General features: G+C 38.1%; 2 protein-coding genes across 5 annotated transcripts in view; one reads left to right on the forward strand and one right to left on the reverse strand.

Moving 5' to 3' along the window:
• The first annotated feature begins 15 nt into the window (after nt 1-15).
• On the forward strand, nt 16-18,053 carry LOC124712009 (CDP-diacylglycerol--inositol 3-phosphatidyltransferase). Of its 4 annotated transcripts, none has more exons than XM_047242300.1 (6): nt 16-50; nt 10,058-10,141; nt 10,228-10,362; nt 15,159-15,312; nt 15,452-15,615; nt 15,882-18,053. In XM_047242300.1, exons 2-6 carry the CDS (start codon nt 10,105-10,107, stop codon nt 16,037-16,039), a joined length of 648 nt encoding a protein of 215 aa, XP_047098256.1. In that variant the 5' UTR covers nt 16-50; nt 10,058-10,104; the 3' UTR covers nt 16,040-18,053. The 4 variants fall into 4 exon arrangements, with proteins under 4 accessions (XP_047098256.1, XP_047098254.1, XP_047098255.1 ...); XM_047242298.1 differs by lacking the exon at nt 16-50 and adding an exon at nt 318-460; XM_047242299.1 differs by lacking the exon at nt 16-50 and adding an exon at nt 322-400.
• Nucleotides 18,054-18,177: 124 nt separating this feature from the next.
• The window catches only part of LOC124711701 (leucine-rich repeat-containing protein 47-like), a 103,094-nt gene continuing 98,478 nt past the window's right edge, over nt 18,178-22,793 (reverse strand). Inside the window, exon 8 of the transcript XR_007005500.1 lies at nt 18,178-18,764. The gene's annotated coding sequence lies outside the window, so the exon portion shown is untranslated. The remainder of the gene's footprint in view (nt 18,765-22,793) is intronic.

Here is a 22,793-nt window from a genome sequence, read left to right on the forward strand (position 1 = left end):
CTAAATACACCATGCGAGAAAATAGGAAAGTTCATCGACATTTGTAACCGGTAAAGGATTTTTTTTAACAAAAGCTCTTGGAACCCTTTTATTTGATAAAATAAGCAAGGAAGGAATGGATATGGACATTATATTCCGAAATGTCTGAGATTGAAAAGTTGAAACAATACGTGGTTACATATAATACATACGCATAATACAGATTCACTATAGTCATACAATGCTGGTGAAATTTGATAAAATCCTGACGATGATCTAGGCAGTTTCAAATACGAGTCGGCGGGCCGCATATCGATTAGGTCATGTCGACTGTCGACGGCAATTGACGCGTAGGAAAGAGGCGCAACTTTTTGCAGGTGTACAAACGGATTATTTGTGTTGTAAAGAAAAGATAAACAAGGTGCAACAAAAAATTTCTATCGGCGTACTTTCCAGCTTTTCAGGGTCGTGAATTGTTTTAGTAAGCCACATATTTTCTCAAAACCCTGTACTGTATCTAATGTCCAAAACCCTGACCTGCCAGTACCATTTAAATTGACAATATTGATCGAGAAAATTAATTTCCAGTAATCCAGTTCTCGCAGTCAAACTTTTAACTCGCCTTGACAAAAAGTTTAATTGATATTTTCGATATTTACCTGAGTAGTTACATTTCCAATAGAATATTGTTGGCACAATCCACTGGTTATCATACCGGTTCAGTTACCATCCGTTTTTAATTTTTTGTTTAGTGTTTCAACATTGCTGTACAGATTTTCTCAGAGCAGATTATAATATTTAAGTTGTATTAATACATAGGAACCATATTTACATGTATTCCACATCCCTAGTGTATCATCAAGACCGGAAGTATATTACAAAAGTGCTTCACACAGGTTGTACATGCGTAAACGAAACAGACATTTGCGTATATAATTTGACCTTCGACGTCATAAAATGATTTATATTATGATCAAAACTTTATTGTAAACAAATGTATTTAATCTAAATATTTACTTCCATGCAAATACATCTATCTGCTGGACAGAATGATGGGTGGAAGGGCGAGCGGAGGGAAAACAAAGTTGCTGCAGCAAAATGCTAATCTGTGTGTTCCTGATGATCTCAATATTCCTAATGTGTTGTACACACCGCCATGAACTTCGTAATAGTTTGCAAAATATTAATGTAGGGTTAGCTGTAGATAAGAATGGACAGTTCCCTGCAGCAATTGCTACTACAAACACAACCAGACAGATTCCCTGTAAAAATGATCGTTGTATTTGGCCCCATTCAAACACAGTAGTTCTTTTGCCAGTATCAAGACAATTGTACTCTTTGCCATCTCCATAAATGGTCTTGCAAAGTTCACCATTGGACAGAGGTGGAGAAATCTGCTAGTCATTTTATGAAAGTAACCACAATTTTAGCTATTTTTCGTGTTTATTGTAATAATAAGGAAGTGCACACTATTTTGACAAAACATTCGGAGGCACTGCAAACTGTCAAGGTTGCCTCTCCCCCCCCCCCCCCCCCCCTCCCGCCCTCCCTCCTTCAGCTGTATCTGAGTACTGCTTCACTCCTGTTGCAATGTTGTGTTCCTTATCACTGAATAAGAGATATTTTGCTAGTGCAGGAAGTGTTGTACAACAATCAATCAGTGAAGTTCTCAATATATCTACCAGAAACATAACAACTTTTTATTGGTTTTTACCTGACATTCTTGTGGAATTAGTGAATTATTACATTGTTCTATCTATATAACTTTCTATTGCTTGTAAACCAATATAATACTTCCAGTGTTTCTCACAGACCTTAAAGGAACGTTAGTGTGCCAAAGAGCTAAAATTGGCCTTGCAGAAAGAGATGCATTTCATGAAGAATACATCTTAAAATAGATTGGTTTCATTATTTTACAAGAATACCATGTAATGCCAGCAATGTTCTGAACACTTTGCTGATGAATAGACTTGATGTCTGTTGCACACTCAGGTTGTAATACAATGATGTGGCAAAACAGTACCAAAAAACCACTATGTTTATTTGCTATTGTAATGTACCTCATTTAACTGAAACCATTTGTATCTTAGATTACTAGGTTCACTGAGTAGTAGATCTGTTCTAAAAGGCATGAGTCACATTCACAATCAGTCATTTTCAGAAAAGGTTATTGTGGTTCTGAACTAAAACTTAATGAATGCCTGTATGTGGTAATATAAATGCCTGTCCCTCCTCCTTTTACTGTAGAAGCTAGTAGAGGATAAAACGTTGATCATATCTTGTTTAATTGAAACCATTTTTTTAGCTGTATGAACCACATTAAATACTCAGTCATTTTCAGACAGGTTTCATATGATCCTGAACTGAAAATTAATACCGAGCGAGGTGGCGCAGTGGTTAGCACACTGGACTCGCATTCGGGAGGTCGACGGTTCAATCCCGTCTCCGGCCATCCTGATTTAGGTTTTCCGTGATTTCCCTAAATCGCTACAGGCAAATGCCGAGATGGTTCCTGTGAAAGGGCATGGCCGATTTCCTTCCCAATCCTTCCCTAGCCCGAGCTTGCGCTCCGTCTCTAATGACCTCGTTGTCAACGGGACGTTAAACACTAACCACCACCACCACCACTGAAAATTAATGAATGCCTCTCTGCAATAATACGAACCCCTCCCCCTTTTGTTGCAAAAATTAGTTGCGGATAGAAGATTGAAAGCCACGAGAGACAGCTTAATTTCCAGTACATGAAAGTGATACGCCTTCAGCACCTCACCAATTAATTGTGTACAAACACTCCAGTCTTCATCAAGGCTTCCACAGTTTAGTTATAACTTCACATTTTGTTTTTTTCACGTTGTTCTGTTTATTGTTTTATCTGTATATATACTTGCTATTGGGAATAATATTAACTACCTCAGAGTACCGTTCCAACCAACATGCTGTTATTATTATTACAGACCACTACTAAATAATTTTGCTTCATATGATAATGTAAGTTTCATGTCTTTATTTCGTAAGGTTTTTTTTCCCCCCTAGCCATAGATTTCTAAGCCATCAAGGAATATATGACTACAATAAAACTGATTTATCAACATCTCTATTCTGTCATCTTTTCCCAGACTAGAGAGAGCACTCCATATAGCTTGTCAGTTTCATGTTCTATGAATCATTTGCAGGGCAAATTGCCATGATGCAGAATGAGTTATTTTAGATTAACATCACAAATTATTTTGTAATTTGGTAAGGATGGCTACACGCTCGTCAAGTTCTGTTTTCATATTATGTCTTCTTCCCATATTACTTCTTCTTCCCAATATTTCTAATTTATCTAACTCATAATTACAGGTATTTACTTACCTGTAGGTATATTGTTCCACCAGTGTATTTTAAGATTGTTGGATCTACCTGTTGTGTTGTAAACATTCCTTGTAATACTACAGAACTCCTTATGATACCATAGAATTTTTTGATCTCACATAATCTTTTCTTCATACACAACAAATTTTTCTAGACCATTTTCTTTAATATTTCTCCTAGATGAGATTTTCACTCTGCAGCGGAGTGTGCACTGATATGAAACTTCCTGGCAGATTAAAACTGTGTGCCCGACCGAGACTCGAACTCGAGTTCGGGCACACAGTTTTAATCTGCCAGGAAATTTCTCCTAGATGTTTGAAAACCCTTTCTATGGCATCAAATTCAATTACTGTATTATAAATTTTTCCCCTACAGAGTTTCCTAAAACTGTTTTGTTAGCTGTCTCCACCAAGTGATTGACTTGCATTGTCACATTTGTTAAACTTTCAGAAAGGATAGCAAAACACAACAAATGCCAGACAATTTAATGTAACAACTTTGTCCCCTCTGCTGCCTTTCCAGCATCATTAGTAAAATTTTATACTCTGATAATATTTCATATCGGATTCTTAAGATGTTCACCAGAATAGAATTGAAATACTTTGGAGCTCACCGACTTGTCGTACTATTGTATATATTTTGACATTTCATCTATCAGTTTTATTTATGACATTATTTGTAAAATATTTACATATTGCATTTTGCCAATTTTGATTCAACTCTATATATCCGGCTCCCTTTTGTCAAAGTTTTCCCTGTCAACAAAATCAAAAGTATTTCTGAAACCAATGAAAATAATGACTGAGTACATGGGGGATCAGTAATCTTGTTTTGTGCCTTATTTCATCTGATTAGCCCAGAACACATTCATAATTGTACACCTACATCTATACTCTGTGAAGCACTATGAAGCACTGTGAAGCTTGTACGTTCCTTTGTACCAGTTATTAGGGTTTCTTCATGATCCATTCACATATGGAGTGCAGGAAGAATGACTGTTTGAATGCCTCTGTGTGTGCGGTAATTATTCTAACCTTATTCTCATGATCCATATGTGAACTGTACATAGGTGATTGTAGTGTATCCCTAGAGTAATCATTTAAAGCCAGTTCTTGAAACTTTATTGATAGGCTTTATTGGGATAGTTTATGTCTGTTTTCAAGAATCTGCCAGTTCAGTTTGTTCATTATCTCTGTGACACTCTGCTGTGGATTAAACAAACCTGTGAACATTTGTGCTTCCCTTCTCTGTATACATTCAATATCCCCTATTAATCCTATCTGGTACGGGCCTCACACACTGGAGCACTTGCGATTTGTGAGCAATCTCTGTTGAAGACTTGATTGCACTTCCCCAGTGTTCTACAAATAAGCAAAATAGTACCACTTTCTTTACCCTCGACTGAACCTATGTGATCACTCCATTTCTTATCCCTACAAAGTGTTCCACCCAGGTATTTGTACGAGCTAGCTGAGTCCAACAATGACTCACTGATATTATAGTGATGGGATATCACATTTTCTTGTTTTGTGAAGGGCACATTTTTACATTCCTGAACATTGAAAGCGAAGTGCCAATCTTTGCACCAAGTTGAAATCTTATCAAAGTCTGACAATATTTTTTGCTGCTTCTCACAGATGAAGCATGGTTCCTTTCAGAGAAAGCACAGTGTCTGAAAGACTTTTTGATAGGCAACTCCTTTTACTCTATAGATGAATATCTTACCAGGGATTGTTTGACCAGTTTTGACAGCAGTTGGACACAACAGTCATGATTAGGTATTTTGCGTATAATAAATTTATTAAAAGTGCATAACAGTGTTTCATTCTGACAGTATATTAATTTTGTAAATATTAGCAATTCCAGTTTATTTTATGTATTCACCTATTTTAACAATCTCCTGACAAATGATCAGTGTAGTACCATATTCAAATGTTTTATGTTTCACTTTCTGACATGTTCCATACCCATGAGAATCATCTCAGTTTTCAGGTTTTTGGAACAAAAACTGAATCTAATCTAATCTAGTTCTTCATTATGGATAACTGCATTATCTACAAAAAGCATGATTTTACCATTAATGTTTACTACAAGGTCATTAACATACAACATGAACAGCAAGGGTCCCAACACACTTCCCTGGGGCTCACCCGAAGTTACTTCTATATCTGACAATGACTCTCCATCCAAGATAACATGCTGTGTTCTCCCTACCAAAAAGCCCCAAATCCAGTCACAAATTTCACTTGATGCCCCATATAATCACACTTTTGACAATAAGCTTAGGTGTGGTACTGAGTCAAATGCCTTTGGGAAATCAAGGAACACTGCATCTATCTGGTTGCCTTGATTCAAAGCTTTCAGTATGTCATGTGAGAAAAATGCAGGTTGGGCTTCACATGATCGAAGTTTTTGAAATCCATGCTGTTTGACACTGAGGAGGCCATTCTGTTCAAGATACCTCATTATGTTTGAACTCAGAATATATTCTAAGATTCTACAACAAATAGATGTCAAGGATGTTGAATGGTAGTTTTGTGTATCACTACTATTCCCTTTCTTGTAGATGATTGTGACCTGTGCCTTTTTCCAAGAACTGGGCACAGTTTTTTGTTCAAGAGATCTATGATAGATTATAGTTAGAAGAGAAGCTAACTCAGCCACAAATTCAGTACAGAATCTGACCGGGATTTCATCGGGTCTGGATCTTTGTTCAGTTTTAACGATTTCTCAACACCACTGACACTAATACTTATTTCATTCATCTTTTCAGTGGTATGAGATTAAATTGGGACAGTCCGCTGGGTTTTCCTTTGTAAAGGAACATTTAGAAATGTAGTTAAGCATTTCAGCTTTTGCTTTGCTACCCTAAATTTCAGCTCTGTCTCATTCTCTAGGGGCTGGATACTAACTTTGGCACCACTAACAGCCTTTATAAACAGCCAAAACTTATTTGGATTTTGTGAAATGTCACTTGTCAATATTCTGCTATGGTAGTCCTCGAAGGCAACATGCATTGCTCTTTTGACAGTGAAACGCATTTCATTCAGCATCTATCGGTCTATAGCCCTACACTTTGTTTTACACCTATTACATAGTAATCTCTGTTTTGTTAGAAGTTTCTTCACAGTGACTGAATACCATGGAGGTTCCCTCCTGATATGAACTGTTCTACTGAGTACATATTTATCCAATATGTGGCCAACTATTCTTTTAAACTTGAGCCAGATTTCTTCTACATGCTCCTGACCTGTGCTGAAAGTTTTAAAGTTCCTCATTGTGATATGACACTACTGATTTTTTATCTAGTTTACTGAACATATATATCTTTCTGCTTGTTTTAGTTGTTCTTTGTACTGTGGTAATCATTGTTGGCACAACTGCACCTTGACCACTGATACCAGTTTCGATGTGGGCATCCTCAAGATGTCAGGTTTATTTGTTGCCATTAGATCCAATATATTTCCATCATGACTGAGGTTCCTAACTATCTGCTCTAGGTAGTTTTCAGAGAAGGCTATTTAGTAAAGTTTCACAGTGTGTCTTATCATGCCCACCACTATATTACTGCTTACCAATTATTGTTTTACCTTTCTTAAGGTAAACAACGGGAATAATTCAGTTTTCATTGTCATACTCTTTTCAGGAGATGGAATGAACTTTGCATTTTTTGTGGGCTGGTTATTTATTTATTATTGTGTCAGTTTAAAGTATACAGTGAACAAATGGAAATCAGTTGGTATCAGTTTATACACTGGTTGATCAGATATTGCCCATATCAATTTCATTTAGTGTCGCCCTCATAAGGTGTCTCATGGTTTATTTGGCTGGAGATGAACAACACTGCAGTAGATGGTTATTAGTCTGCACACCACCACACGTGGGAAAAACTGACTCCACAGGAAGGCCCTTCTCCTGCAGGCTGGCCGTGCATCTCATGGTACTACAACATAATATCTTGAGAGGCTTCCATGTTATCCACTTCTCCGAATGACCAGGAGGGAACTTTTCATTAGAAACCATTCATTTCTCCAAATGTTGGCATTCCCCCACCACATTGAGATCCTGGCTTGCAGTGGTGTTCATGTAAGAGCTTCCGTACATGCCAATATTTCAGCTGAAGCTGTGCGGACTGATGGCCTTATAAAGGGTGAGCTTCTGTAGTCATAGCCATGCTGTTCTCTCATCTAGCAGCTATCTCATGTCTAATTTCAGGAGATGCTATTGCAGCAAGACAGTGGAGTTTATCTACAAGTTTAGGTCTTATTCAACCCATGATAATGTGACAGATCTCATTAAAAGCCACTTCTATGTGGTTATAGTATGGCTGGATTTGTACTGTGCTGAACTTGCATATTCGGCACTGGAGTAACACAGTGTTAGCATGCTATTTCTCACAGCGAATGGATGAGTTCATGATGGTTATCAGTTTTCGCGCAGTGTTGTTTTAAGCAGACACTCTGTTTCATGTTTAGGCAATGTTTCTTAAATGTAAGTGTACAGTCACTCCCAGATACTTCATAGTTGGGCACGTGCAAGAGCAATTCTTGTCCAGATGATTTCAATGGTTTTAGTTGCTTGTTTGCTCCTGAGGTGGAATGTGCAGGTGTGAGTTTTGGTAGGATTCAGCTTCATGTGGTTATCATTATAGTAGGTGGTAAATTTTTCCAGGGCTGTAGACTAGGTTTGTTCCAGCTTTTCAAAACTGTAGACCTGAGCAGTGATTGCACAGTCATCAGCATAGATAAAACTTGAGCTCGTTCAGGAAATGGCTGATAATTAGTGTAGATGTTGAATAACAATGGTGCGAGCACACTGCCTTGCAGTAACCCGTTCTTCTGTGTTCTCCACCTACTTCTTTGGCCCTGAAATTTAACAAAGAATCTCCGGTTCTGCAGAAGGTTTCTGATGCTGCACATGAGGTTGAAGACTTTGATGATGTCATACATCTTTGTTATAAGAAGCTGATGACTGACTGTATTAGAAGCCACAGAGAGGCCAATGACTACAGCACCTGTGGCGAGCCATTTCTCAAAGCCACCGTCAATGTTCTATGTCAAGTTTAATATTTGTGATGTATAGCTTTTTCCTTCTCCTACAATAAGGTATTTTATTTTGTCTGTTAATGAAACTCACGCATCACTGATTACCACACTTTACAAAGCCATTTCTCACAAGCCAAAACTAGATTTAGATTATTATTAAACACGTAGCTCTTCCCAGTGTAATAAAAACAATATATCATTAAGGTAACTGAACCAGATATACACACCTCAACAGAAGACTGGAATATCACAGAGTCTCCTGCAGTGATTTCTTACAGTACACCTATTGAGGTTTGAACTACACCTTATCAGCAAAGTAAACACGATTCCTTCTGAAAATGAGAACAATTTGTTTAGTTACAAAAAATCATTACAAAACAAAGCAGGCTCTCTCCTAAGCCTACATTTTGAAAACAAAAACAGTGAACATCTTTATCTCATGATGATGATTAACAGTCTTTATAGTAGTGAATATGTCCGTCCTGCACACAGATTTCTTCCACTCTGCTAGACATGCTCTTCATGAGATGATCAAGTTTATTATGGGGTATGAGGTCCCACTCCTCAATGGCAGCTTCAGTGAGGTCCTGAGGATTGTAAGGTGGATTTGGACACTGTGCAATGGCCACGTTCAACATGTCCTATGCATGCTCCATTGCATTCATGCCTGTGGCTGTGCTGGCCAGTGCATTGGTAGATGTTGCATCTTTGAAGACACTGAGAGACTGCTAGAGTACGGTACGGTCTTGCATTATCATTGATTAGGGTGAAGTTGTCACCAACTTCATATCTGCTGGGGCTTACAATCGTTTGTAGGACCTCTTGGAGGTATCAGGGGCTAGTCAAATTGCCATAGATGGGAATTAGAGGGGTATGCCATTCAATCATTATTGCCGCCCAGAATATTACACTTACACCTGCAAACAGATGGACTTCCTGAAAACATTGGTGTCCCTGATGTCGTCTAGTGCTTCTGCAGACCCTAACACATCTAGTATCCAGTTGCAAACCAATCCTGATCTCATGAGCAAACATGACAGTACCCCATTCCACAATGACCCAATGTTGATTTACAAGAGCCATATGAACTACTGTTGCTCAGCAGAAGTCATTTCCAGTATTTCTGGCAGTTGATGTTGGGCGCCTATGAGCCACAATTGGAGGAAACGATCCTGCACTGCAAGGCCTATTGTTCACATTTCCCATCTCTCTGTACTTTCTCCACACCTCAGACACGCCATTCTGAGTGACATGTAACCAATCAGCAACATCATGCTGTGTATGACCTACTGACAGCAAAGCCACTATCCTGACTCTATCAAAGTGTTGTATGCATCTATGTGGCTTGTTACTGCAGTGCTGAACACAAACTGACTGAAGCTGTTGTCGATACTGGACTGCTCGCGATGTGCTGTATATTTACATGACCGGGAAATGGCCACAAAGCACGCCAATAATAAACACGGCCCAGTATTTGGGCTCTAACTCATGCATGAAGTGCCTAGGTGAATGAGACCTCTAGTATCATAGATTACATTTTACGATAGTATTCCAAACTTTCGTTGAGCAGTGTGCGGGTTTTCAACACTTACGGTTTTCATTTTCCTGTTAATATCTAGAAATAAGCAATATTTTTGTTGGAATACAGTTTATGTTCCAAGGAAAATTTCTTTCCACAGGTTATTATTTGCTGATCACCTAATAGTTGAAAGTTACTCAGCAAAACATGGAGAATGTTTTCTTGTTTGTGCCAAACATCATAGGTAATTGGTTTCTTTTTACTGATGATTTTTGAAAGTCATCTAAATTAATATATGTGATGCTCCAAGGATCGTCTTTTTTTTCTCAGGTTATGCAAGAATTGTGCTTGCCCTTATTTCATTTTACTATATGCCTACAAATCACATTATAGCTTCTTGGTGCTACATCATAAGTTCATTGCTTGATGCAATAGATGGACATGCTGCCAGGTATTTTAATCAAAGTAAGTATCTTTCCTGCTGTGTAACTACTTTTTATTCTCTATTAATTAATTTGAGGAATTAACGTATGGCTGTTAAAATGTGGAGCATTTGATATGATAATGAAAAAGAATTTGTGGGACTTAAATATGGAATATCTGAAACTATATCAAACAATCAGGGAAAATTTTGTTTGTTTGTTTGATGGGTCCTCAGCCTACATGTAATTTCCAAACGTGGTTGTTTACACATTATGGCCATTCATTTATTAAAATTCCAATTTTGAAAATAATGCTTCATCTCTAGGCATAACTCTCAAATATAATTAATCTGGCTGCTAGCCCAAACATCAAGCAACTGTCTTAAGTCATAAAGTAAATCAATAATCACAGAACCACATAAAAATTACAATAATAAAATCTTTCTTATGTTCTTATGGTCTCACTTAACAGTTAGACAAGTTAATCCAAAGTGGGTAGATGACGTTAGAAAGCATGCAGAAACAGCATGGATTTTATAATTGGATGGTTGTATAGAGATTAATGAATCAAAGTACGAGATTTTCAGTCCCTCTTCCATGAATTGTGCCCATAGAGAACATTCTTGGTAACCAGAAGTAAAAGCTATCTAAGTATACTATCATATCACGTGGAAAATAGTATGAAAGAGAGAACCAGAAAACAATATCATGAAAAGGAAAGATTGCTACTCACGATATTGAGCAGACATAGAGTCACAGACAGGCACAATGGAAAGACTGACTGACACACACACACACACACACACATATATATCATTATAATAGAAGGAAACATTCCACGTGGGAAAAATTATATATAAAAACAAAGATGAGGTGACTTACCGAACGAAAGCGCTGGCAGGTCGATAGACACACAAACACAAACATACACACAAAATTCAAGCTTTCGCAACAAACTGTTGCCTCATCAGGAAAGAGGGAAGGAGAGGGGAAGACGAAAGGAAGTGGGTTTTAAGGGAGAGGGTAAGGAGTCATTCCAATCCCGGGAGCGGAAAGACTTACCTTAGGGGGAAAAAAGGACAGGTATACACTCGCACACACGCACATATCCATCCACACATACAGACCATATATATATATATATATATATATAAAAAACACAGATGATGTGACTTACCGAACGAAAGTGCTGGCAGGTCGATAGACACACAAACATACACATGAAATGCAAGCTTTCGCAACAAACTGTTGCCTCATTTGGAAAGAGGGAAGGAGAGGGAAAGACGAAAGGAAGTGGGTTTTAAGGGAGAGGGTAAGGAGTCATTCCAATCCCGGGAGCGGAAAGACTTACCTTAGGGGGAAAAAAGGACAGGTATACACTCGCACACACGCACATATCCATCCACACATACAGACACAAGCAGACATATTTAAAGACCAATATGTCTGCTTGTGTCTGTATGTGTGGATGGATATGTGCGTGTGTGCGAGTGTATACCTGTCCTTTTTTCCCCCTAAGGTAAGTCTTTCCGCTCCCGGGATTGGAATGACTCCTTACCCTCTCCCTTAAAACCCACTTCCTTTCGTCTTCCCCTCTCCTTCCCTCTTTCCTGATGAGGCAACAGTTTGTTGCGAAAGCTTGAATTTTGTGTGTATGTTTGTGTTTGTTTGTGTGTCTATCGACCTGCCAGCGCTTTTTTTATAGGGAAACATTCCACTTGGGAAAAATATATCTAAAAACAAAGATGATGAGACTTACCAAACAAAAGCGGTATGTGCGGCTGGATATGTGTGTGTGTGCGAGTGTATACCTGTCCTTTTTTCCCCCTAAGGTAAGTTTTTCCGCTCCCGGGATTGGAATGACTCCTTACCCTCTCCCTTAAAACCCACATCCTTTTATCTTTCCCTCTCCTTCCCTCTTTCCTGACGAAGCAACCAGGGGTTGCGAAAGCTCGGATTTTGTGTGTGTATCGACCTGCCAGCGCTTTTGTTGTGACTTACCAAATGAAAGTGCTGGCAGGTCGACAGTGTGTGTCTGTCGACCTGCAAGCACTGTCATTTGGTAAGTCACATCATCTTTGTTTTTAGATATATTTTTCCTACGTGGAATGTTTCCCTCTATTATAACCATATATATATATATATATATATATATATATATATATATATATATATATATATATATATATATATTCACACAACTTACGAGACCTCTGTCTCTGGCTGCTGTGGCTAGAACACTGACAACACTAAATTTTAAGAGCAGTTTCAGGATATGTATAAGAGGCACAAAATCAGACTGACGAATATGGCAGAATCAGATGAGAGTCCAAAATCAGACTGACAAATATGTAAGAAGCAGATGAGGGTCCTGCCGCATCCACCTGCAGTGCGATGGACATTTCTCCCACCTCACCACATACACCCGACCTCCATCTTAACAGATGAATGGGAAAATAAGAAAGAGCTTTTGGGAATATTAACAATGATAAATGTTAAAAACAAGTACAGAAAATGTAAAAAGAGCTACCAGAGGATGTGGATAATAGAAGACTGTAATTAAGGACAAGTCTGGGCTTATGGCAGCAGTGGATTCAGATAGCTAATTATGATGATGATGTAACAGTCCAGCCATGTTAAATCTGGTAAATTATGAGAAATTCAGTTCCAACTCTTTATTTTATCTAAAGTTTTGAAAAATTGCCTTTCAGGGAAGCACAGCCCTCTCATTTCCTTCGCTTGTATGAGTTCCCACATTCTTTCCCTTAACAAGCATTCCATTACAGTAAACAACTTCCTTTCGACAGAAAAACGTAGACACCTACACCCGGAACACATGTTGGTTTACTGTTGCAGGCAACTTAAATTGTGTGTCATTGTAGTAAACCATTTTCCCTTTGAAGACCTCGATCTGTATGACTTCCAGCGACCAAGCACATTGTGCCATTGTGCAGTTCATGTCATCTGCAAAACTCTCTGACATGTACATGTTAAACTCTGAAATGCTAAAAATTCTGTAGATGCTGGACTTGCCGTATTTTATCTTACATGCACTTCATCTTTTAGACTTTTTGGTGACCATAAAAAATGTTCCGGCACAGTCACTAGAGGAGCAGGGCTTATCACTGTGTGGGATCTCTCAGGTCTGCCCTTAAAGCTCAACATTCATGAATCCAAGAGGAAGTCACATTTTAACTTGTGACACAATCTTTGTGAAAGAACAATTTAAAAAATGTAGCATGGTATACAGTGAGATTAAATGAGCAAATAATTCAAGATTAATATGCTATTTTATTTGTCCAAGGATCATCTAACTATGATGTAGGAATTGTCAGGGTAATACAATGACAAACAATAGCTCAAAATATAAATATACAAACAATACATAAGTATGTTCTATGAGGACAGGATAGGTGGTTAGCCGTGGCCTTCATGAAAGAACCATCCCGACATATGCCTGAAGTGATTTGGGGAACCTTAGAAAAATCAAATCAGGATGGCCAAACAGAGCAAATTCCATCCCCCTCAAATGTAAGGTCAATGTTTTAACAACCGCACCACCTCATTTGGTTGGTTCCTGATTTACACACAAGTTGCTTCAGATAACTTATAATATAAAAAACCCTCTAAGGATGCCCGCTGATGACTTCTGGACCAAGAAGCTGCTGCTGTGCCCCTGCCCTAACTCCAGACTGTTTGGAAAACTAACTCAGGGGCCACATTCAAGTATACTCTGGATTCAGATGGCTAATTATGATGATGATGTAGCAGTCAGTTATACTCTGTATCCTTTCTTCGGTCCATCTGAAGATTGAGGCAGCATTCTCCCATGATGAGACAGATCTTGAGCTCAAGAGAATGACAAGATATTACCGTTACACTCTTTAGATCTTGACACAGTCTTCTTGTAAAAGCAGAAAACCTTGGTCATGCACTGAAATGTGACAGGTTGTTGCAGTTGTTCTCTTTCATTATTAATCACTACCTTGAGTCCTCCAAGTAATCCTTAATAGTTTAGTATGTAGAGCTTAGAAAGAATGTTTTAGCTGCCTTTTTTCAGTAGATGTGTTTTAGTAATCTCTTTCACTTTCTTGGGCAAATTATTATACAGTTTTATTCCCTGATAGCAAGTGCCATTTTGAATTTTTTTTCTTTTTTTCCTTGGTAAATCGAAGCCCGTACTGAATATAGGTCCATGGTTATATAAAAAACTGTTAGTGAAATACTTTGTAATGTTTCCCTGGTTTGCTCAATAGATTGGCAGATGTACCCACTTTTGGTTTTTAAATAGTTCTTTACAATGAGGCTAACAGCTAGTTCTGGTTATTATTCTTATGGCCTTTTTCTCCAGTTCATAAATTGAGTCCATGTTTTGTGCTTTTGATCCCCAGAAAGAAATCCCATAGCTAAGAACTGAGAATAGCTTGGAATAGTATGTCATTATAGAAGACATTGGGTGTCACAAACAGATAAGACCATCAGAGTATAACATGCTGAGGAGAAATAGTTCTTTATGGAACTGATTTGTTCGTATTCAGTTTTATAGATGGAAAATTATGTTGCATATGGCAAATACATATTGAATCACAGATGATGTTCTACTGTTACAACATATATTTTAACCTTGTAGCTAACCTTTTGGGCAGAGATAGCTAGTGCTCTCTCTCTCTCTCTCTCTCTCTCTCTCTCTCTCACACACACACACACACACACACACAGAGAGAGAGAGAGAGAGAGAGAGAGAGAGAGAGAGAGAGAGAGAGTTGCATTCTCCATTGTATCCTACTCACCTTTTATACATTTATACTGGTATTTTGTACAATATAAGACATGTTACAGGTACAAAATTTGGAGCCATGCTGGATCAGCTAACAGATCGATGTGGTACAATGTGCCTAATAGTTACATTGAGCTACTTTTACCCACAACACATGTTCTTGTTCCAATTAAGTATAACAATTGACATAGCTTGTCACTGGATATATCTGCACACGTAAGTAGTATACAGTATAATTTATGTAAGTTGTTAAAGCAAAGTATTATTAATTAGATATTGCTCTCATAATTAAGTATCATATGATTGCAGTACATGTAGCTTACTTTTTGTAATGGATTTTATCCATCTGCTGCAGGAGTCTTCTTCAAGGAAAAGCGAGTCACAAGTTTATTGACTTGTCTGGTAACCCAATTATGAGAATCTACTACACATCACGTCCTGTTCTGTTCTTTATGTGTGCAGGAAATGAAGCGTTTTATGCTAGTTTGTACCTCTTGTATTTCACTGAAGGTCCTGTAGGTATGTCTGTATCTTTTACTGTTTCTTAGTTGTGGTGGTGATCCCAGTACCAGGAATGAACTTGACAAAGTATCTTGAAAGTTTTGAGGATTAATTAGTCAATGTAATTTTTCAAGTGTATAATTTTTCCTTTCTTTTGCTAATTTCAGTTTTACATTATTAATCACAGGCTTAGTGGCTTATTAGCTATTCATGAAATACTGGTATGATCTTAAAAATTCTTTCAAATATTTACATGTACTAATTGTCAGTAATTTCTGTTACAGTTGCAGGCCTGGGTCTCTTCCGTATTGTAGCATATTTAACAGCACCTGTTGCTTTTGTTAAAGCACTTATTTCTCTTCTTCAAGGATATGTAGCATGTAATAATCTGGCGGCAATAGATCTTCAAGATAGACAAGCACAGTTAACAAAAGAACAGTGAGCAATGGCTCTTGCTTTCATGAATATTAGTACTTGGAAAGTACTAGTGAAGCTACAACTGTGCATTACAACTTACCTAGTCACTAATGTGATTTAGAAATTCCATTTTTGATAGCAAGAAAGTCCTGAGTAAATATAAGATGCTCTGTTATATTTTGAAACAAAATACAAATACCTTTGAAGGACTAAATATCAGTTTGATTTGTAATTTATGAAATGCAAGTTCTAAATGCCAAAGAAGTTTTCACCTAAAAACAGTGAATCAATTCCTGATGACGACACAGATTCTGTTATATGTAGGTGACAGTTTTTCTTTCATTGTATTTAATCGCAACTAGCTGATTAAGCAGTGTTGCCTGGTTACTTATTTTTCCTAGTCCTGTTTAAGGCAGGGAGAGGAATGAAACCTATACTTTTCCTTCCAGATGTAATAATAAATAAATTCTTGGTAAACCCACTCTTGAGCAAGCAACGTGAAATGGCCTGTAAAAGAAACATGATGACCTGAAACACTTCACAGTACTTAATAGAGTGCCTCAGTGATTTACTGTTTATGATCAAGAACACAAATCTCAATGGAAATTGCTGTCTCTTTGAATTAAATGGGAGGGCCATTGAAATTATGACTAACTTTCTTTATGTTGCCCAGCATCATCTTTACATACGATCTCTCACAGATTGAGGATCCATAGTAAAATATTTGAATATCCAATTTTAAGTAAAGGACAGTGCGATGGAATTTCCCTTCTTTGCACCCCACTCCATCACTATGAGAGAGATCTCATCAGGGCACCAGTCCAGATAGTAACCTTAGAAATCTTTGGCTGTGACACTAATTTTAATTATGTTTCCATGTCACCCTCTTCCCATCCCCACACAGCTAGCGGATGTGAAATTTCGTTGTAACTGTAACCATCCAGAGGCTCTGGGTATGATGATTATTCTTCCATGTTACCATCTTCCTATCCCACACTGAAGTGTGCTAGGCATGCCTCATCCCCAGTGATTTTCCATCAGGTTTTGTCCCAACTATTGGGCTACTGGTCTAGACGTAAAGCATGTTTTTCACTCTATGTTTTAATGTAGAGTTCAACCTCTCTGTGATGTTAGGAGTCACTGATTCCACATTAAACTGTAGGTCCCCTCCTTTCTCTAGTTTGATAACTGAGTTAAGTTAGGGGCATGCAAGTCACTGAAGTGGCGTTTGTTTGGAAGACTTGCACCAGGTCATTGAGCCACATGAAATAATAATTAATGATGATGGTGATATCACTATCACTTTTCAGATATTTTTAGATGTCTATCCTTTTTCTTCAAATCCTACCCTCACTATCAGAGGGCAACTGTCATCAATAAGTCTATCAACTGTGAAAACTATAAATTCAACACTAATATCAAGCTTTTTCTCAATTGTTTCTACAAGTCACTTCCTTCTCACCTCCAGTCCTATTGGCACTATGGGTGTCTTAGCCTGACAAATTCCTAAATTTATCGAGGATTTGAAGCTCTAGTTGAACAACTGATCTCAGGAATATCACCACCACCAATATACATTATACAGTTAAGTGAGTGACCTAATAAATATATCACCTCTCTCTCTCTCTCTCTCTCTCTCTCTCTCTCTCTCTCTCTCTCTCACATTATAAACTGACAGTTACCATGAGGACATGTAAGAACTTTAATTGACAACACTAGCTCAATGAGAGGAGTGAAAAGGCACCACTAAGGCCAGTGTAAACAACAAAAAGAAATAAAAATATAACTCTACAATACCCGTGGATGTAGTTAATGTTGTAAAAATAGACTAGTAAGTAAATGTTTAACTGTTGTACAGAAGTGGTCAATTTTTTGTTACAGTGCAAATGACGAGTGATATTGCTATTTGGTTTTACATGTTATGTTTAGAAATTACATTCCTAGTAATTATAACTATTACTTTTTGTATTATTTTGTACTTTTGTCTTGCTCACCCAGTTTTTAAATGCATGTGCTCCATTTATTGTTTCAATTGTGCATTCAGCTATTAAAGAAAATGGAAAAATATTTTCTTTTGTGGTTTTATTGAAACAATGTGTTAGAATGTAGAACCCAAACAGTGATTTTGTTTCTGAAGAAGCAACGTACACTGTAAAAATTGCAATTAGTCTACCGCACAAAGCAACACCTCACTAAAACAAACAAAGGCAACCTTAGGATTATAATTTCATGTGCTTATAATTCTTGCAACAATTATCATAAACATTTTCTTCATACAAATCTTCCAGTACAGTTTGTTACACACGTTTATTTAAATGTGTACATAAATCATACCACTATAATAAACATTAAATGTTGACTGCATGTTTACAGTGATCAGCCTGAACATATGACCGCGGACCTACTATTGATATAAACTCGTCCAGGTCATAGCAGCATAGCCTGGCAAGGAATCAGTCAGACACACGCATGGTACATGTAGTACCAGTAACCGTGCTGTCTGTGTGTAGAATTGGGGAGACGCACAATCCATCTGGGTTTGACTGATGGCAGATGGCGATTGCCCACAGCCTCGGCATGAGCATTTTGGAAACTGCACCACTTGTCAGGTGTTCGAGGAGTGGTGTGGTGAGTGTCTTCAGCATGTGGTGAAACTGCTTCAAGATGTCGTGAGGTTGGGCACCCACCTCTCATTACAGGTGTCGGACGTGGTACACTGGGCAGACTGGTAATACATGGCAGGCGGTGAACTGTGGCAGAAATAACATCAGACTTTAATGATGGGCAGAGTACAAGTATGTGTGAACACACAGTGCACCAAACACTCCTGACAATGGGCCTCCACAGCCGATTACCCATGCACATGCCAATGTTAACATGACATCAGCAACTACGACTGAAATGGGCATGTGACCATCAGCATTGGATGTTGGTGCTGAGGCAGAGTGTTGCATGGTCTGATGAATCCTGATACATTTTCATCATACCAATGGGAGGGCATGAATCTGTTGTCTTCCAGGGAAACAGCTCTTTGATGCCTGTACTGCAGGACAGAGACAAAATGGCAGCGGCTCCATTATGTTCTGAGGAACATTCACGTTGGTATCCATGGGCCAGAGTAGCTTGTGCAAGGCACTACGACAGCCAAGATGTATTGTACACAGGTTGCAGACCATGTACACCTCTTCATGATGATCATGTTTCCCGACCGCAGTGGTGTTTTGTAACAAGATAATGTGCCATGTCACAAGGACAGGAGTGTAATGGAGGGGTTCGAGGAACACAGTAGCGAACTTCAATTGATGTGCCAGCCAGATCTGAACCTAACTGAACACATCTGGGATGTGATTGAACGTGGCATCAGAGCTCATCCTAAAAAATAGCATTACAAAGTCGTGCAGTGTTCCACTTGATTCCTTAGCAGCTGATTGTAATTCTCATCAAATGAATTTATCACTTTTACCACAGAATCTAAAGGTCACTACAAATATGCCCCATACCATTATGGGGGCCACTAAATAGTACTCCATTAACTGGTTTCCACAGCACCATAGTGCATGCCTACATCCAAAATGTTTAAGTTTGATTCATGAAAGACTAAAAATTTTTGCAATCATCTACAGTCTAATTAATGCGTTTACAGAGCTAGATGACCCAAAAAACAAAATTAAGAGTTAGTTTGGTGCCTACATTCTTAACTAGTTGACAGCTGTGTGGCCGCCGGCAGCTACAGCAGAACCACACGCTTGATGTCAGTGGCCACCACAGCAGTCTCTCACACTTAATGCCATTTGCCTTGCAATGAAACACGATGTGGCAGTAAATGTGTTAATCTTAAATTGTACAACAAAAAACGAGTTCACACTCATGAGGCCACTCTAGTGAAGTTCTGCTGAACTGTCAACTCAGTTAACCTTTCCTGAATTACATTTTCATGGATCTTGCAGAAAAATGTCAGGCTGCACTGTGGTTTGTGATCCGTGTTACACTGAAGGTCACTCAAAGGAAGAAAGTAAGGGCATACTACCTCAAAGGACCATGCCTAGTAAAGCACTGTGGTGTTCAAATCAACATTTGAGTTGAGTGCAGCTTCACTTTTAAGATACAACCATACAGGTCTGTATGCATGTCATAAAAATTATGCTGCAATTTGTCAGGTAATTCTTAGCTGCTGAGCAGTGAGTGTACTCATGTTTGTTGCCAAAGTGATGCAACATTGAAAGAATAATGGCAGACAGTAAAATTCCTGCGAAGCACTGTTGATACTAGCTGAAGTATCAGTCTGTGTAAACATTAGCAACTGAATTACGACCATCTCTGGTGATGTGCAGAACATCCATTCAACCTAGTAACAGCAGCAGTAGCACGTTGAGGCACATACTCTACAAAAAAGAAGTGTTTCAGAGTTATCGTAATCCCTGATGACTTAACTGCTATTTGCAACTCATGGAAACCAGGTCGAAGAGATACATATCTCATTGTGTTCACTTGGTATGAGTTCAGATGACCTAAATGTGGCTTACCAGAAGCACAGATTGTATGGTTGTGCGTTAGCTGAAAAAATGGACACAGATGGTCACACAGTAGGTTCCTATATTCTTCACAGGTAAAGGATGAAAGTATGTCTGTCAGGAACCCCACTGCATCTCATACAAACACCACCCATGCAAGAATACGAAATGTGTGGGCAGTAGCCTGTTTGATGGCAGGATGATTTACATCATGTGGTTTTCGATGTTCCCTGACATTGGCTTGTACAAAAATATACAACTAGCCTTTATTCCTGGTTAGTATTTCCATGTTGTGTGTATCCAATGGCAATGTTCTTGCACCCGAGCTTATCTGTGTTCCCTGAGAGATGCAATAAACAGTTGTTTCAGCACCCTACAGTGAAGAATTTGCACTGGATGGCAGTTATTCATACTTTGTCCTCCAGGACTGAATTATAAGATGATTTGCAGTACTGTTACAAACTGTGATAGTCAGTAGCGCCTCCTGGTATCTTGCCACAGGCAGCTGATCCTGGTAGACGCAGGTCCTTTGAATGCAGGTAGTCACAATACAAGCTCATAACCTTGGAGATGACAGTGACAGGCATCTAGCCCATATATGACCACACTAAAGTGTGCTGATGAAGCACTTCTTGTTCATCCCTCACTAAACTGTCATACAAAATCATTCCATTCACCATGGTGATGTAGCTAGCATCCATATATTACTTACCAATAATCTTAAATGCTTAATATACACAGGCCCAAATCTTACAATAAATAAGTGTTTATGTAGCAAATAGTTATTATTATGCATTAAGAAGAAAGAAAAATCATCTTGCTTCAACCTCAGCACGAGTACCACCCAGTGCTTTCCTCTGAATACATAGCTAAATATTTTGTTCTAAAACTGGTTTCTCCACAATCCTACACCCAACCTTATGCACTCATTTTCTTTGCACTTTACAAAACGTGTCTTCTGATGTTTCGAGTACATACTCTCACACAAAGCAAAAAATATCCCCTCTATTTACCAATTATTAAATATGCATTAGAATAGACGTACTTGTCTTACAAGATACAATGTCCAGTAATTGACTTTATCAACAAGATACCCATCGACACACAAACTGATTTATAGGTTTTCTTAAAATATTATTAATATAATGTACTGTACTGTACTGGATACATAATTATAGTTTCTTCCACTCAAATTCTTAGATCGTCCATCATGAACTCTTCAGTTGAATAATATTGCTGCATCAATTTGACATTTAAGCTGTTTTTGAGTGATTCTAAGAGCAGATCTTTTACTTTGTTATAAATTTTCAGTTGTGGATATGGGGGAAATCTGAGCACAACATTTTTAATGATGGGTATATAGCATAAAATTATTTTGATTTGTAGTGTTGTAATCATGTTAAAATTGATTTGCTACAAATAAAGCAGGGTTACTTTTGTCTGCTTCCAAAATAAATGCTTAATCCAGAAACCAAACCAAAGTCATTTTAGACTGACCACTGAGTAGAAACGATAGTGGGAATAAGAAAGTCAAATTCCAAAGCAAGGTCGTAATTCAAATAGCAGCACAGCATGCCTCATGCAGGATTCTACACAAACGTTAAACTAGCCTGAGTGGCCTTGTTTCTGCAAGAGTGGATTCACTTGCTGCGAACAACCCGGTGGGGAATTTTTTATGTCAGACCTCTGACAGATATGTCATGGGCAGGATTACTAAAAATGGAGAAAATCAGTTCTTAAGTGTACAGTGAGGGAACACTCAGTATACTTAAACTATTTTTTATAAGTGGGCAACATGATTTTTTACACTTTACATTGTGGATATTTCTAATGATGTTTTTTTCTTTTTTCTTTTAAGTGTTCATATTTGAGGCATATTGTTTGAGTTGCGCCAAAATATAATACTGTACCTTATTATTGATTCAGCATAGCTGTGATACTACTTTCCTGATGTCCATGCTAGTTGTGTTGTATATCATGGTAAAGGTGAGGATATTTATATGCGAGGTACTGTGTATATGAGGCCCATGATAAATTTTTACCACTTGAATTCCTAGGAATTTAACACAGGAAACTTTCTGCAAATCTTGGTTTTGGGATGAAACTGAACAAAATTTAATTTTGCTTGTTTTGTTTTAAACGGCTTTAACTGTGTTTTAGACTGCTTTAACTGATTACAAAACAATTTTTCCTCCAGGCAGCCACAGCTGTGGACATATGTTAATAAAAGAAGAACTGCTACTGCTTCTTTAACTGAGTTTTTTCCAC

This window comes from Schistocerca piceifrons, chromosome 8 (assembly GCF_021461385.2).
Source record: "Schistocerca piceifrons isolate TAMUIC-IGC-003096 chromosome 8, iqSchPice1.1, whole genome shotgun sequence".
NCBI lineage: Eukaryota > Metazoa > Arthropoda > Insecta > Orthoptera > Acrididae > Schistocerca > Schistocerca piceifrons.

What these genes read in the sequence shown, in the direction of transcription:
- LOC124712009 (XM_047242300.1), top strand. Translation starts at nt 10,105, where the DNA reads ATGGAGAATGTTTTCTTGTTTGTGCCAAACATCATAG. An exon ending in CACTGGATATATCTGCACAC is followed by an intron (nt 15,313 to 15,451) that starts GTAAGTAGTATA and finishes CATCTGCTGCAG; the next exon opens with GAGTCTTCTTCAAGGAAAAG. An exon ending in TTTCACTGAAGGTCCTGTAG is followed by an intron (nt 15,616 to 15,881) that starts GTATGTCTGTAT and finishes TTTCTGTTACAG; the next exon opens with TTGCAGGCCTGGGTCTCTTC.